Here is a 17,876-nt window from a genome sequence, read left to right on the forward strand (position 1 = left end):
CCAGTGCACTAACTTATCAAGGGTTCTGCCAAATTAGCCTAGTAACGAGAGATTTTTCCCATTATACCGATCTATATGCATAGTATGGAAATATATTTTTTTTTTTTGCAAAAATGCAAGCTCTCTCCTAGGAAGCACAGGATGGTAGTCCTCACACATGGGTGACATCATCAGATGGAGCCCGGCATGGAAAGTTTTGTCAGTTTATAGAAACTTTATCTGGCCACTGAGCATGCCCAGCATACCACCATCCATGCATCTGTGTGGGGTCCCCCTTCAGTCTCTTCTTTTCTGAACAGCTTTTGCCTCATGGTTGTGGAGCTCTGCTCTCTTCAGAGTGTGTTTTCAGGTTCATTTTGCAACTTTTCTGCGCTGGGTCCCCCTTCTTCCCCATCTGTGCTTCTATAGGGTGGCATGGTAAGTTTTTCCTTCTTTGTGGTTGATTCCTGACAGTGTTGCTTTTCGGTGGTTGCCAGTCATCAACCGCACGCCAGCTCTTTTTCATGGCATCATCAGGTTTTCACCGATGCCCCCAGTGCCCATGGATCATGTCCATTATGGATCCTCACAAAATCTGTATCCTCTGCCTGGGGACGTCGCATGACGTCTGGGGGTGCCATCTTTGCGATCAAATGACCCCCAAAGGTCGTCAGGCCCAGTTAGATAAGATGGAGAAGCTCTTTGGATTTAGAAAGTCTGATCCTTCGACTCCAGTATCGGGCACCTTGACACCCAAGGGTCGGGGGGAACCGATGGACCGTGGCTCCATCGGTGTCTACTACCCCACCAGGGCTTTCTTGGGAAAGAGGGGCTGGAGAATAGGCCTTCATCAGCATCATTACGTTCTAGGTCATCATGATCGTCTCCATCCTCGGCTACGGGAAAAGATTAGGCTGAGCACTGTGGGAAACCTCAGAAGCATCGTCACCAGTCACAGTCATTGCACGGTACCGGGGCTCAGGTCGGCACGGTGATCACCATGATGCCCCCTGAAGCAACCCCGCAGAGAGGAGGCATTGACTTTTATCAAGCCCGGGAGTCCTAGACATTCCCCACCGATATCGGTGCTGGGCACCAATGTTCCTGGGGGCTCTGGTGAAGCCTCTGCCTCCTCCATCCTAACTTCAGATTTTCAGGAATTGCTGGACCACAGGGTGCAACAGGCGGTGCTTTGAGCCCTTCAAGGCATCGAACTGCTGGCTCCACCAGTGCCTCTCCCGGTGTTGGAGCCTGCCCCTGCGATGTTAGCACCACTGCTGGAGCACCTCAACGTCCTCTTGGCTATCTTGCCCACGCAGCAGCTACCGGTGCTCAGGGGTTCCTTGATACCCCAACGGCCGCTGGGTCTGCCTCCCTCTGGATTAATCTCCATTGTGGGTTCTGCGGAGGAAGACTATGTTTCACAGCCGAGGGCATCATCGGGGACTCTGGTGCTGTGCCCAGTTTTGCCTGGTCCAATTCCAGGTTCCTCAGGCACCTCTGTGCCCTCGATGCCATTGGTGCCACTGGTGCTTTTAGTGACAAAGCCGAGGGGCTTGGGCAGGGGTCCTCCATGAATGTTTGGAGCATCAATGAACTGGAAAACTTTCAGCATCTTGTAGCAGGGACTGCCGCCTCTCATCTGGAGGAGACGGGTCAGAGGGAAGATTTCCTGAGTCATCTGAAGAAGACTTTGAGGTATCATTCCACCAGGGATCATATGGGGCATCCTCCTCACTGAACTCTGCCTCCATTTGAACCACAGGGTACAACAGGCATTCCCCACTGATTTCAGAGCTTCCTGGGGGTCCTCTGAGTCTTCAAATAACTCAGAAGATCTTCCCTTGGCCCCGCATCCTCCAGATGAGAGACAACGGTCTGCTCTACAAGATGCTGAAAGTTCTCCAGTTCGTTGATGCCCCAAAGAAGGTCGTGGCTATCCCCATCCATGATATTTATAAGAAAATACTCCTTTGGATTTGGGAATACCCGATCTCGGTGCCTCCGGTGAACCGGAAGATGGATGCGGTCTACTTGGTTCAGCAGACCTTGGGGTTTGAGAGGCCTCAGCTCCCACACCAGTCAGTGGTGGTGAAGTCCGCTGTCAAGAAAGCCAAGCATTCTCATATCCACGCCTCTGGGTTGGGAAATAGGGCATTGGATGCCTTAGGTAGGAAGGTGTACCAGGGCGCTATGCTGATCACCCGGATTGCTTCCTTCCAGCTGTACATGATCAAATATACTCATAACTCTGGAAGCATGTTCAAGAGTTGTTGGAGCACCTCCCCCAGCAACGGTAGGAAGCCTTCTTGGTAGTCGCCAAGCAATGCTTGGAGTGTGGCAAACACGAGCAGCGCTTCACCTGCGATGTGTTTGAAACAGCAGTTAGGGTGCGGCAGTGGGCATCAGTGCTTGTAGAATGGTGTGGCTCTGAGCATCGGACCTCTGGCCGTAGGTCCAAGAGAAGCTCGTGGACTTGCCCTGTACTAGCGAGAACCTGTTTTGGGACATGGTAAGAGATGCTGTGACTCAGTTGAAGTACCATCATGAGACGCTCCAGCATCTCTCGGTCAGTACATTGGACCCTCTGTCCTCCACCAGGAAGTTCTCGCATCAGTGCGGCAGGAGGTCCTTCTATTGCCAGAGGAAATATTACCCACTGGCCTTGCATGCTCATACGCAGTAAGTGGGTTCTAGGTATCACTTTAGATAGTATCGGACCCCCAGACCTCAACTGGCTCCCCAACAAAGCCCTGCTACAGGGTTTTGCCTGGCTACAATGGAACATAAGTCCCATGACTGTACCCTCGACAAAGGACGATTACTGTTCTTTCAGGACCGCTGGCCACAGGTCACCTCGGACCAGTGGGTTCTGTCCATCATTCATCAAGGGTATCTGTTAAACATTCTGGATGTCCCTGTGGACTCTCCCCCCTGCCCATTGTGGGGCCAGTCCCCACAACAGGAAATTCTCCATCTGAGCTGTCCGCCCTTGTAGTGGCCGGAACAGTAGAACCCATTCTGCTGTGTCAGCAGGGTTTCTACTCATGATATTTCCTGATTCCAGAGAGAACAGGGGGGGGGGGGGCTCCATCCATTTTGAATCTGAGGGCCTTGAACAAATATCTGCGAGAATATGTGCTGGGCACTCTGATTCCACTCCTGCAAAGAGGGGACTGACTCTGCTCCCTCGACCTCAAAGACGCATATGTCCACATCAAGATATTCCCAGTCACAGGAATTATCCACAGCTCCTCGTGGGCAACAGCCACTTCAGGTACAAGGTGCTACCATTCGGCCTAGCTTTGGACCCACGGGTCTTCAACAAATGCCTGGTGGTAGTGGGTGCATGTGTTCCCCTAATTGGATGACTGGCTGGTCAAGATCGCCACCTGCGAGGGGGCGCTTCGCTCCCTACGCTTGACCATTCAGGTGCTGCAGTCCCTCAGGTTTGTCATCAACTACCTGAAGTCCTATCTCACCACATTGCCTCAGCTGGACTTTATTGGTGCCCGCCTGGACACGTCCCAAGCCTGGGCCTTTCTTCCTTGTGGTCGAGCACTTGCTCTGGTGTCTCTTGCGAGTCTAGTCCGCTGAAGCCAACACGCATCAACCTGACTTCTGCTTCGCTTACTGGTCACATGGCTGCTTCTGTCCTTGTTACTCCTTTGGCTCGCTTACACATGTGGAGGGCTCTCTGGACACTGTGGTCTCAGTGGCAGCAGGCCACCCAGGACCTCAATGTTGGCATTTGCATCGCGCCACCTCTCCATACCTCCCTTTCATGGTGGGAGAGTCTGGCCAACCTGGAGCAGGAGTTACCTTTTAGCCCCCCAACCCTGACCCAGGTTGTGCTTGCCACGGATGCTTCCATCTTGTGGTGGGCTGCCCATGTGGATGGCCTACACATATAAGGTTTCAGGAAGCTCAATGCCAGATCAAATTTCTGGAGCTTCGGGCGGTCAGGTATGCGTTCCGAGATCGCTTGTCCAGCCAGGCGGTCCTCGTACAGACCGACAACCAAATGGCAGTGTGGTACATCAACAAGCAGGGAGGTACCCCCGGATCGTTCCTCCTCTGTCAGGAGACTGTCCAGATTTGGTCCTGGGCTCAGTCCCATGGCATGCTGCTCCGGGCCATACACCTGGCCGGGACAGAGAATGTGATGGCAGACAGGCATGAGTGGTCCCTGGATCAAGGAGTGGCAGATCACCTCTTCCGCCTCTGGGGGATCCCGGATGTGGACCTCTTTGCCTCCCCTCTGCAACAGCAAGGTGAGCCATTTCTGCTCCTTGTACATGGGGGACGGAAGGCCAGCCTCGGATGCCTTTGCCCACCTTTGGGGCAAAGGCCTTCTGCATGCATATCCTCTGCTTTCTCTGAAGGACCCTCTTGAAGCTCCAGCAGGACAGGGAGGACCATGATTTTTATTGCCCCCCATTGGCCGAGACAGATCTGATTCCTGCTCTTGTGGGATTTCTCTGTCAGACAACAGATAGCTCTCGGGACCTCCCCCAACCTGACCTCGCAGGATCAGGGCAGGCTGCACCTTCCCAACCTCAGGGCATTGTCTCTGACAGCCTGGATGTTGAAAGACTAGTCTTGCAGATTCTTGACCTCTCTGACAGCATATCTCGGGTCCTGTAGCTTCCAAGAAATCTTCCACCAGGAAGACTTATAACCTGAAGTGGAAGAGGTTTTCCATCTGGCGTGATGGCTTGGATCTATTCTCCTGTCCCACACCGAAGTTACTTGACTGCTTGTTGTACATCTCTGACCCTGGTCTGAAGACCAACTTGGTCAGAGTGCACCTGAGTGCCATCAGGGCCTACCACCAAGGTGTTGACGGCTTGCCTGTCTCCATGCAGCCCATAGTGGGCCGGTTCATGCGAAGCCCTATGCAACAAAAGACTCCTAAGTCTTTGAATATTACATTATTATTATTTTTTTTTTTTAAACTTGCCAGAGCTCAGCCCTACCTGGCTGAGTACAGAGATGGTCTCCGGCTGTGGGGGAAGAGGGCTTATGCCATCACCACTGCACTCAGCTTCCTGCATGTACTGTCTTTGAGCTGCTTAAGCAACTAAGTCTGCGCTGGCTGAAAACCAGTTACCAGACCAAGGCACTCATCTGAGGGTCCATGGAAATCACCTCAGGAGGGACCATTTGGTATCACCACAGGAGAGCACGTCAAATTTATTTCCTTAATTCTCCTTTCTCAAAATGAAGCAATCCCCAGTAGGGAGATGCACATCCACCATCTGCTGGCAGGCTGATGTCACTGTAGGGGTGTGTATGTATGTATATATGTGTGTGTATATATATATAGATATATATATAGATATATATATATCTATATATATATACACACACACACACACACATACTGTGACATCAGTTTGCTCTGTCTCCATCTGCCGGTAGAGGTGCATAACCCATTTGTTCTGAATTCATCTGACTGGACGCTAAGAAAATTACAATTTCAATAGGGTAAATCTTCCATACCAGAACAGCAATAACTGTTAGCACTCAAACACTGACATACCCTACTTAAGAAAAGGCAACACTGCAATTATTTCACCAGGCCCTAAAACGCCAATACACCTCCTATTATGAAAACAGAAAAATCTAAGCTGCTATTCAATCCTACACAAAACCTAAATGCTAGCAGAATACGTCACCTCAGTAACCCATGCAAAACACAAACAGACCCTTAGTAAAAGCAGAATAAAATGACTGTAAAGTAGAAGTACAAATGTGCAACAAAAATTGCAACTAACCACACAATGTATGCAGTACAACAATGGAAAATCAGAAACATATCAGGAAATGTAAATCATCAATAAAAGTAAAACCATACTAATAAAAAGAATAAATATTTCAAATCAGCTGATGAATAGAATAGCATCCAATAATTTAAACCTCATACATATTTTTCAAAGACTAATAAAATATTTCAAAACAGCAGATATAAACACCATGCAATACTTAAAACTAATCATAAAAAATTCCTTGCTCTCCGAACCTGAGATCCTTTGATTTCCAGATGCCCTGGGATTGTCATGGATTAGCAGGGGAAGAAGAGAGAGAGGTGGTTGTTCACAAACACGCTCTTTTTCTCTCATATATACATGCATGCTCGATCACAGGAGCATGCTCTCACGCACACAGACCTACTTTTACAGACATGCTCACGCGCACACACATGCTCTCACTCACAGAGACATTCTTACGTTCACACACGTGCTCTCACAAACACATACAGAAAATGCTCTGTCTAGTGAGACAGTGAAATGCTAAGAGAAATTAGAGAAGCTAACCAAATTGGTAGTGCAGTAATAATGGAAGATTTCAATTACCCCAATATTAACTGGGTAAATGTATCATCGGGACATGCTAGAGAGAGAAAATTCCTGGATGGAATAAATGACAGTTTTATGGAGTAATTGGTTCAGGAACCAATGAGAGATGGAGCAATTTTAGTTCTAATTCTCAGTGGAGCACAGGATTTGCTGAGAGAGGTAACTGTGGTGGAGCCGCTTGGCAATAGTGATCATAATCTGATCAAATTTGAATTAATGACTGGAAGGGGGACAGTAGGCAAATCTACGGATCTAGTGCTAAACTTTCAAAAGGGAAACTTTGATAAAATGAGAAAAATAGAAAAAAACTGAAAGGAGCAGCTACAAAGGTAAAAAGTGTGCAAGAGGCGTGGACATTGTTAAAAAAAAAAAAAAATACCATCCTAGAAGCACAGTCCAGATGTATTCCACATATTAAGAAAGGTGGAAGGAAGGCAAAATGATTACCGGCGATGTTAAAAGGTGAGGTGAAAGAGGCTATTTTAGCCAAAAGATCTTCATTCAGAAACTGGAAGAAGGATCCAACAGAAGAAAATAGGATAAAGCATAAGCTTTGGCAAGTTAAATGTAAGACATTGATAAGACAGGCTAAGAGAGAATTTGAAAAGAAGTTGGCCATAGAGGCAAAAACTCACAGTAAAAACATTTTTAAATATATCCGAAGCAGAAAGCCTGCAACAGAGTCAATTGGACTGTTAGATGATTGAAGGGTTAAAGGGGCACTTAGAGAAGATAAGGCCATCGCCGAAAGATTAAATGATTTCTTTGCTTCTGTGTTTACTGAAGAGGATGTTGGGGAGATACACGTTCCGGAGAAGGTTTTCATGGGTAATGATTCAGATGGACTGAACCAAATCATGGTGAACCTAGAAGATGTGTTAGGCCTGATTGACAAACTGAAGAGTAGTAAATCACCTGGACCGGATGGTATACACCCCAGGGTTCTGAAGGAAATAAAAAATGAAATTTCAGATCTATTAGTAAAATTTTATGACCTATCATTAAAATCATCCATTGTACCTGAAGACTGGAGGGTGGCTAATGTAACCTCAATATTTAAAAAGGGCTCCGGGGCAATCTGGGAAACTATAGACCAGGTAGCCTGATTTCAGTGCCAGGAAAAATAGTGGAAAGTGTTCTAAAGTTCAAAATCACAGAACATATGGAAAGACATGTTTTAATGGAACATGGCTTTACCCAGGCAAGTCTTGCCTCACAAATCTATTTTACTTTTTTGAAGGGGTTAATAAACATGTAGATAAAGGTGAACTGGTAGATGTAGTATATTTAGATTTTCAGAAGGCATTTGACAAAGTTCCTCTTGAGAGGCTTCCAGGAAAAGTAAAAAGTCATGGAATAGGTGGCGATGTTCTTTCATGGATTACAAACTTGGCTATAAGACAGGAGACAAAGAGTAGGATTAATGGACAATTTTCTCAGTGGAGGGTAGTGGGCAGTGGAGTGCCTCGGATCTGTACTGGGACCCGTGTTTTTCAATATATTTATAAATGATCTGGAAAGGAATACGAGTGAGGTAATCAAATTTGCAGATGATACAAAATTATTCAGAGTAGTTAATTCACAAGCGGATTGTGATAAATTGCAGGAAGACCTTGTGAGACTGGAAAATTGGGCATCCAAATGGCAGATAAAATTTAATGTGGATAAGTGCAAGGTGATGCATATAGGGAAAAATAACCCATGCTATAGTTACACAATGTTAGGTTCCATATTAGGTGCTACTACCCAAGAAACAGGCCGATACAGTACAGTGCGCTCCGATGGAGCGCACTGTTAGCCTGCTATTGGACGCACGTTTTCCCTTACCCCTTATTCAGTAAGGGGAGGAAAACGTGCGTCCAACCCGCAGCACCTAATCGCGCCCTCAACATGCAAATGCATGTTGATGGCCCTATTAGGTATGCCCGCGTGATACAGTAAGTAGAATGTGCAGCCAAGCCGCACATTTTACTTTAAGAAATTAGCACCGACCCAAAGGTCGGCGCTAATTTCCTCCGGCACCGGGAAAGTGCACAGAAAAGCAGTAAAAACTGCTTTTCTGTGCACCCTCCGACTTAATATCATGGCGATATTAAGTCGGAGGTCCCGAAGAGCAAAAAAAAGTAAAATAAATAAATAAATAAAAATTTGAATTCGGCCCGCGGCTGTCGGGCCGAAAACCGGACGCTCAATTTTGCCGGTGTCCGGTTTCCGAGTCCATAGCTGTCAGCAGGCTCGAGAACCGACGCCTGCAAAATTGAGCGTCGGCTGTCAAACCCGCTGACAGCCGTCACTCCTGTCAAAAAGGAGGTGCTAGGGATGTGATAGTGTCCCTAGCGCCTCCTTTTTCCTGTTTCTACCGCGCCGCCTAATTTGCATAGTGAATCGCGTGCGCCGGGAGAGCGGGCATTCGTCCGCTCTCCCACGGACTTTACTGTATCGGCCCGAAAGAGATCTAGGCGTCATAGTGCATAACACATTGAAATCGTCGGTACAGTGTGCTGCGGCAGTCAAAAAAGCAAACAGAATGTTGGGAATTATTAGAAAGGGAATGGTGAATAAAACGGAAAATGTCATAATGCCTCTGTATCGCTCCATGGTGAGACCGCACCTTGAATACTGTGTACAATTCTGGTCGCTGCATCTCAAAAAAGATATAGTTGCAATGGAGAAGTTACAGAGAAGGGTGACCGAAATGATAAAGGGGTTGGAACAGCTCCCCTATGAGGAAAGACTAAGGAGGTTAGAACTGTTCAGCTCGGAGAAGAGATGGCTGAGGGGGGGGGGGGATATGATAGAGGTGTTTAAAATCATGAGAGGTCTAGAATGGTTAGATGTGAATCGGTTATTTACTCTTTCGGATAATAGAAGGACTAGGGGGCACTCCATGAAGTTAGCAAGTAGCACATTTAAAACTAATTAGAGAAAGTTCTTTTTCACTCAATGCACAATTAAACTCTGGAATTTGTTGCCAGGGGATGTGGTTAGTGCAGTTAGTGTAGCTGGGTTTAAAAAAGGATTGGACAGGTTCTTGGAGGAGAAGTCCATTATCTGCTATTAATTAAGTTGACGTAGACAATAGCCACTGCTAACACTAGCATCATTAGCATGGAATAGACTTAGTTTTTGGGTACTTGCCAGGTTCTTATGGCCTGGATTGGCCACTGTTGGAAACAGGATACTGGGCTTGATGGACCCTTGGTCTGGCCCAGTATGGCATGTTCTTATGTTCTTTCACCCACACACAGACATGCTCTCTTTCACTCCCTACCCCCTCTCATGGAAGTACAAGGACAGCAGCAGCAGCAGCCACCTCCTCCTTCAGCCCCTGTGGCTTATGGAACTCTTCCTCTTTTATCTGTTCCAGGGCTTGATACTGTTCTGCTTCCTGCGCTTAACTGCCCATGGCCATGCTGCTCCTAATGCTGCTATGGGCTTGGGCTCCTTCTCTTCTTACTGCTGAGCATGGTCCAAGGCCAATGCTGCTACTTCCTGGAGTGGGTGGGGGCTGTGCTGTTTATTTTTCTCGTGCTCTTGAATACCATGATGGCCTGGAGGCTGATACTGCCTCTTCCTGTGGCGGGAACATGCTGTTTTTCCTGCTTCTGGTGGTGACAACATGTTTTCTCCTCCTTCCCACCCAGGTGGATCCGTGCCATACCACTTTCTCTTCAAGGCTACATACACACAAAGAAGGAGAAACCAAGCTACTGCTACTCCTGAACCAGTGGTGCTCTTGGTAGCAGCCTAGTGCTTCCACCCTTCCTCACCCCAACCCCAGCCAAGGCTGACCCCTAGTGAAATTTGAGGGGTACAATTTTCATGATGGAAATTTAGCCTAGTAACTTCTTAATTCCATTACTAGATACCTTTGCACATTTCTTGGGCAAATTTTATTCAACATTTCTTAGGTTAATATGTATAAATACTGAAACAGCAATATGTACTAACTATTTTGTTGTGATATATTTGTTTGAATAGAGGACCAAGGTAAAAGTGTCCCTTTATAAGATCTTTTTTATGTATTAGGCAGCCAATTAAACAAGACAGAGAACTCTAGGTAGACAGTGGGCATTGCAGAGTGATGGCAAGATAGGACATGTAAAGGAGAGCGTAAGCATAGTAAACAGGAGTGAAGGCTTGTACCAAACTTCGGTATATAAAAGCATACAAATAAAATAAATAAAAATAAAAATAAATTCCACTTTCACTGTACTAGGAAGTTTTTGACACTTGGGAAGGCTGAGGTTGCTCTGCTGAGCAGGTGATCAAAGTTTGCAAGCTGTATAGTAAACCTCCTCATTTCTAACTACTCTTCTGTTGCAGGTTGCCTCAATTTAAGGAAGAGGCTAAAAGCTTCCTGGGTACAAACATGAAGAAGGTAAGAATGTTTTATTTCCAGATCTGCTCCTATCAGTCTTGCTTGCTTGCACTGTTTTTGTTCATTGCTGTGTCTTGTCTTGTTGTGGACATTGTTCTTCCTGGAAGTTCCCAGATCTGTGTAGGAACCAATTATAAAGGATGTTGTATTACCTGGGAATAGCCATTAATACTTGCCTTTCCCTTTTGCATTCTGTCTTGACCATTTCTCATACCATATTTAAACCTTGTACTGTCTGTGCCCTTCAAAATAACACCACATTGCAGCAAGCTAACAGTCTGCCATAGTGGTAGGAGTTACCATACTCTTAATATTGCATTCTGGATATTTGACCTCTTGCTTGAAATATCTGGTTCCGTCACTTTTCCATTTATTCCTAAGCCATGTGCTGCGCCTTGTAGTTTTCAACCATGGGCGTCAGCAAATATATGCTCTCAATGTACAAGAAAAGAGAGGGGATTAAAGAACAAATTACTCAGCTCCTCACTGCTGTTTTTACACCTTCTACCTACAATGTGTTATAGTTTTAAAGTTATTGTATTGATAGTATCATGACCCCTCCAGCATATGTGTTCTCCTTAAGATATCTTCATGAATATAGCTCCCTAAGTAACTCTTATACTCCCTACTCGCACATACATATATATCTCTTGTATTTTTATTGTATAGTTCTATTTATTACAATTATATCTCCTGTATATTTGTTTTCCACATTGTTCTACTGTTCTTTGTAAGGGGCTTTGCCCATAAGTTATTAGTTGTATGTAAACCGATACGATGTGCAAACGGCTATCGGTATATAAGAAACCTCAAATAAATAAATAAATAAAAATAGAGAATTCCCTGACTGAACTCTCGTACTTAACAATAGCATTAACATTTTCCATCGATAAGCAGGCTGCATTAGCCATGCTGTCTTGGGTGATGTCATCCGACAGCGCATGATCTAGAATCTTCTTTAGGTAGCAGAGCTGTGATGCTCCCACTTTGGTTTACTCAATTCTTCTTTAACTGTGTCAGAGCACAAACATGAATCGTCTCTTTTCAATTTCACTTTTGCTATTGCAATACCCCTTTTTAGTGTTAATGATGTCCAAAAAGAAGGCGCTCTGGGTTTTAAGTACTGTCAGTGCAGACATATCAGGTCTGCCACTGATGTGCACAATTACTGTTATTTGTTCCTCAGCCTGGACTGCGACCAATCGGCTTGCAGCCACTTGAGCCCAATGACAACAGGCTGCCTAGATTGCCAGGCTGCAAGATGCGGAGGCATATGCTCCGTCTGGCCTACTTAAACCGGTGCTTCAACCTGTGTTGTCAGGATTCACCATAATGGCAGCGAAGCTCCAAATGCACGACGCACCTCAGAGCAGCGTGCCATGAAGTGACGCACAACAACGTGCCATGCCATGGAGTGACGCACCATGACGCGATGCATTACTACATAATACACCTCAAACTGAGGCACCACGATGCAAAACCATTCGGTCTAACACACTTCGAAGCAAAGCTGTCTGGGGGCTTCTCTTCTACTGCCTTGAAACTCTCCAAACAGGTAGAAGGGCCAGCACCCAAGCCGCTTAAACCTCCTGCTCCCACAACTCACAAACGTCAGGCACCAAGGAAATCACCTGCATCACAAGAGCCATCGAAGAGGCATAAATTGCTGGAACTGAGGGACATAGTACAAATAGAACTGGTCGTACAGAAGTTTTCTCATGAACCATGGTCCTCACCTCGGAGGCCCCTGTCTTTGATTTTCTACAGCAGTGGTTCTCAACCTTTTTCCCATCGTGACCCACTTCACAGACAACACTCACGTGTGACATACTGTTCATTACAATTTATGGCGGAAATAAAAAAATAAAGGTCCTACCCCTACCCCCTACCCTCCCTCCCTCCCCATGCCCTGCCCCCCCTGCCTATCCTCCCCCACCTCTCCCTCCCCTATCCTCCCCTTTTGTGATTGCTCCTTTGGTTCATTTGTATTGTTGTTTTTGTTTCTGTTATTAATGTTATATTGTTTTATTGTATTTCCCGCCTGAGTTCTTTGTAAACCGGCATGATGTGTTCCACGAATGTCGGTAAATAAAAAGTTAATAAATAAAATAAAAAAAAATAAATTTTATTGTTAAGAATGACACAAGGAAAAGATACATATTCTGTCTGAACAGAAAATGCATAAACTGTAAACATCCCACACCAAAACAGCATCAATTTCCAGCACTTAACAGTAACCACCTTACCTAAGAAAAGGCAACACTGAAAATATTACACCAGGCCTTAAGACACCAATTTATCTCCTATTAGGAAAACGGACCAAGTCAGGCTGCTATAGAGCCCTACTCAGAAACTACACGCTAGCAGAGAACCTCATCTGAATCACATGTGCTGACCCTCACCTAACAAAGAATAAAGAGACCAAACCGTATAACTAGAAGCATGCAGCCAAAAACTGAATTGGAAACCGCAACAAGCCAGAGTCTCTGTATGCAGTGCAACAAAGGAAAAAAAGAAACATTACCCATCCTTATAAAACAAATCAAGAAATATAAAATCAGTAGCAGTAAAACTATACTAACAAAAAGAACAGATTATTTCAAAACAGCGGATGAATGGAATATCCATTAGAATATGTTAGACATATTCCTACTCCCATAGCAACCTAAAACTTAACTAGGAACTGATCAAAATTGATATGAAAGCAGCAGTCCAGCAGCAAGAGGGGGGCTTCCCAGTCTTTTGCATCGAGTGTCTCATGTATGATTTTTTTACCCGCTGGTGACAAGTTGTGCATGCGATGCAGAGAGCTCCTGGCTCTCAGAGAACGAGTCTGATCTCTGGAGGCTAGAGTGGCAGACCTGGAGGAGCTGAGGCAGACAGAGAGCTTATATAGATGAGACCTTCAGGGACATAGTAGCCAAGTCCCAACTTCAGACTGGCAGCCCTGGTGCTGCCTTGGAGGAAGAAGGTCTCATGATTGGAGAGCATCAACCGGGTGCAGCAGGAAAGGATCCTGTAGCAAGGACCTGCTCTCCAGGTGATGCATTGTCCTTTCGCAATGAGGATATCTCCCCAAGGCCTACTGCGCAGGAGGGAAGGGTTAGGTCGGCCGTCATAGTTGGTGATTCGATTATTAGGAATGTAGATAGCTGGGTGGCTGGTGGGTGCGAGGAACGCCTGGTAACATGCCTACCTGGTGCGAAGGTGGCAGACCTCATGAGGCACCTAGATAGGATTTTAGACAGTGCTGGGGAGGAGCCGGCTGTTGTGGTATATGTGGGCACCAACGACATAGGAAAATGTGGGAGGGAGGTTCTGTAAGCCAAATTTAGGCTCTTAGGTAGAAAGCTTAAATCCAGAACCTCAAGGGTAGCATTCTCTGAAATGCTCTCTGTTCCACGCGCAGGTCACCAGAGGCAGGCAGAGCTCCGGAGTCTCAATGCGTGGATGAGATGATGGTGCAAGGTAGAGGGATTCAGTTTTGTTAGGAACTGGGGAACCTTTTGGGGAAGGGGGAGTCTCTTCTGAAGGGATGGGCTCCACCTTAACCAGGGTGGAACCAGACTGCTGGCGCTAACCTTTAAAAAGAGCAGCTTTTAAACTAGAAAAAAGGGGAAAGCCGACAGTCGCTCAGCAGCTCATGGTTCAGAGAGAGGTATCTTCAAAGGATACTAATGATGCATTAGAATTAGGGCATCCCAACAGTGAGGTTCCAATAATAAGAAAAGTAGTCCAAGTGCCTGTAACTAAAAACTCACCTGAGTTAAAAAAAAATTATAACTTATCCCTATCAATTAAAAAGCAGAATGAAAATACAAACAAAAAACAAACTTTGAAATGTTTGTATGCTAATGCCAGAAGTCTAAGAAGTAAGATGGGAGAATTAGAATGTATAGCAGTGAATGATGACATAGACTTAATTGGCATCTCAGAGACATGGTGGAAGGAGGATAACCAATGGGACAGTGCTATACCGGGATACAAATTATATCACAATGACAGAGAGGAGCACCCGGGAGGCGGTGTGGCGCTTTATGTCCGGGATGGCATAGAGTCCAACAGGATAAATCTGTTGGACTCTAATGCCATGAGACTAAATGCAAAATTGAATCTTTATGGGTAGAAATCCCTTGTGTGTCGGAAGACTATAGTGATAGGGGTATACTACCGTCCACCTGGTCAAGATGGTGAGACGGACAGTGAAATGCTAAGAGAAATTAGGGAAGCTAACCAAATTGGTAGTGCGGTAATAATGGGAGATTCAATTACCCCAATATTGACCGGGTAAATGTATCATCGGGACACGCTAGAGAGAGAACGTTCCTGGATGGAATAAAGGATACTTTATGGAGCAATTGGTTCAGGAACTGACGAGAGAGGGAGCAATTTTAGATCTAATTCTCAGTGGAGCACAGGACTTGGTGAGAGAGGTAATGGTGCTGGGGCTGCTTGGCAATAGTGATCATAATATCAAATTTGAATTAATGACTGGAAGAGGAACAGTATGCAAATCCACGGGTCTCGTGCTAAACTTTCAAAAAGGAAACTTTGATAAAATGAGAAAAACTGAAAGGAGCAGCTACAAAGGTAAAAAGTGTGCAAGAGGCGTGGACATTGTTAAAAAAAAATACCATCCTAGAAGCACAGTCCAGATGTATTCCACATATTAAGAAAGGTGGAAGGAAGGCAAAATGATTACCTGCATGGTTAAAAGGGGAGGTGAAAGAAGCTATTTTAGCCAAAAGATCTTCATTCAAAAATTGGAAAAGGATCCAACGGAAGAAAATTGGATAATGTATAAACTTTGGCAAGTTAAATGTAAGACATTGATAAGACAGGCTAAGAGAGAATTTGAAAAGAAGTTGGCTGTAGAGGCAAAAACTCACAGTAAAAACATTTTTAAATATATCCGAAGCAGAAAGCCTGTGAGGGAGTCAGTTGGACCGTTAGATGATCGAGGGGTTAAAGGGGCACTTAGAGAAGATAAGGCCATCACGGAAAGAATAAATGATTTCTTTGCTTCGGTGTTTACTGAAGAGGATGTTGGGGAGGTACCCGTACTGGAGACGGTTTTCATGGGCAATGATTCAGATGGATTGAATCAAATCACGGTGAACCTAGAAGATGTGATAGACCTGATTGACAAACTGAAGAGTAGTAAATCACCTGGACCAGATGGTATACACCCCAGAGTTCTGAAGGAACTAAAAAATGAAATTTCAGACCTATTAGTAAAATTTTGTAACCTATCATTAAAATCATCCATTGTACCTGAAGACTGGAGGATAGCTAATGTAACCTCAATATTTAAAAAGGGCTCCAGGGGCGATCCGGGAAACTACAGACCGGTTAGCCTGACTTCAGTGCCAGGAAAAATAGTGGAAAGTGTTCTAAACATCAAAATCACAGAACATATAGATAGACATGTTTTATTGGAACAAAGTCAGCATGACTTTACCCAAGGCAAGTCTTGCCTCACAAATCTGCTTCACTTTTTTGAAGGCATTAATAAACATGTGGATAAAGGTGAACCAGTAGATGTAGTATACTTGGATTTTCAGAAGGTGTTTGACAAAGTTCCTCATGAGAGGCTTCTAGGAAAAGTAAAAAGACATGGGATAGGTGGCGATGTCCTTTCGTGGATTGCAAACTAACTAAAAGACAGGAAACAGAGAGTAGGATTAAATGGACAATTTTCTCAGTGGAAGGGAGTGGGCAGTGGAGTGCCTCAGGAATCTGTATTGGGACCCTTACTTTTCAATATATTTATAAATGATCTGGAAAGGAATACGAGTGAGGTAATCAAATTTGCAGATGATACAAAATTGTTCAGAGTAGTTAAATCACAAGCAGATTGTGATAAATTGCAGGAAGACCTTGTGAGACTGGAAAATTGGGCATCTAAATGGCAGATGAAATTTAATGTGGAAATGTGCAAAGTGATGCATATAGGGAAAAATAACCCATGCTATAGTTACACAACGTTAGGTTCTGTATTAGGTGCTACAACCCAAGAAAGAGATCTAGGCGTCATACTGGATAACACATTGAAATTGTCGGTTCAATGTGCTGCAGCAGTCAAAAAAGCAAACAGAATGTTGGGAATTATTAGAAAGGGAATGGTGAATAAAACGGAAAATGTCATAATGCCTCTGTATCGCTCCATGGTGAGACCGCACCTTGAATACTGTGTACAATTCTGGTCGCCGCATCTCAAAAACTATATAATTGCGATGGAGAAGGTACAGAGAAGGGCTACCAAAATGATAAGGGGAATGGAACAGCTCCCCTATGAGGAAAGACTAAAGAGGTTAGGACTTTTCAGCTTGGAGAAGAGACGGCTGAGGGGTAGAAGAGAGCATGCCGATGCCGCTGACTCCAGCTCTCCTGCCGCGTTCCTCCCGGGCTATCAGCATTTTAAGCCTGGGTGGAGGACCTATCTTGCTCTGGTAGGGGGAGCAGCTGAGTCAGCAGGTGACCGGGAAGTGTGGCGACACACTGGTATGTTGCAACATACCGGTTGATAACCACTGTTCTACCTCGAAGTGACCTGAAGGTCTGCTTAGGCTTATCACAACTTTTGGCCAGGAAGCAGAAGAAGCCATTGTACCAGGAAGAGTTATTTCTAAGGCACAGAGCAATAGTAGACGCACCACTTCAATACCTACCACTCCACTTTCTGCCTTCTGATATTCATAGGGCAGCCACCCCTCCTTCAAGAACCCATGAGAGTCCCTCGGATTCTCCCGCTCACTATAGGGTTGTCCTCCCAACAGATCCACCAGTATCACCATATACTAAGTACAAACAGGCTATGGATAAATCAATAATTACAGGCTCGTTTTCTACTTGCACCCCTGGATGCAACCTCCGAACTTCGACTTCCACACTAACACAGACCGAGAGGAGGAGGAGCCCTGACCCCATTCTCCTCTGAGAGGATAGCCCAGCATCCTCCGTATCAACACAATATTAATTGAAGAACCAAGAGCCCCACCCTCGTTCAGGTGGTTCACCACCCTTGTTATCATCATCTACAGGACTTATATCTGATGAGCTGCAAGATCCTCCTGAACATACATCTCCTCTGGAGGACAACCTACTCCAAATTTGTGGAGAAGATGGGCGGTACGTTAAAAGTGGATGTACGT

General features: G+C 45.3%; 1 protein-coding gene across 5 annotated transcripts in view; it reads left to right on the forward strand.

Moving 5' to 3' along the window:
• The window catches only part of GBF1 (golgi brefeldin A resistant guanine nucleotide exchange factor 1), a 739,811-nt gene that overhangs the window by 324,458 nt on the left and 397,477 nt on the right, over window positions 1-17,876 (forward strand). For all 5 annotated transcript variants that reach the window (XM_029609015.1, XM_029609018.1, XM_029609019.1 and 2 more), the window contains exon 8: window positions 10,668-10,722. In XM_029609015.1, coding sequence (XP_029464875.1) covers window positions 10,668-10,722 — 55 coding nt within the window. The remainder of the gene's footprint in view (window positions 1-10,667; window positions 10,723-17,876) is intronic.

This window comes from Rhinatrema bivittatum, chromosome 7 (genome assembly GCF_901001135.1).
Source record: "Rhinatrema bivittatum chromosome 7, aRhiBiv1.1, whole genome shotgun sequence".
Classification (NCBI taxonomy): domain Eukaryota; kingdom Metazoa; phylum Chordata; class Amphibia; order Gymnophiona; family Rhinatrematidae; genus Rhinatrema; species Rhinatrema bivittatum.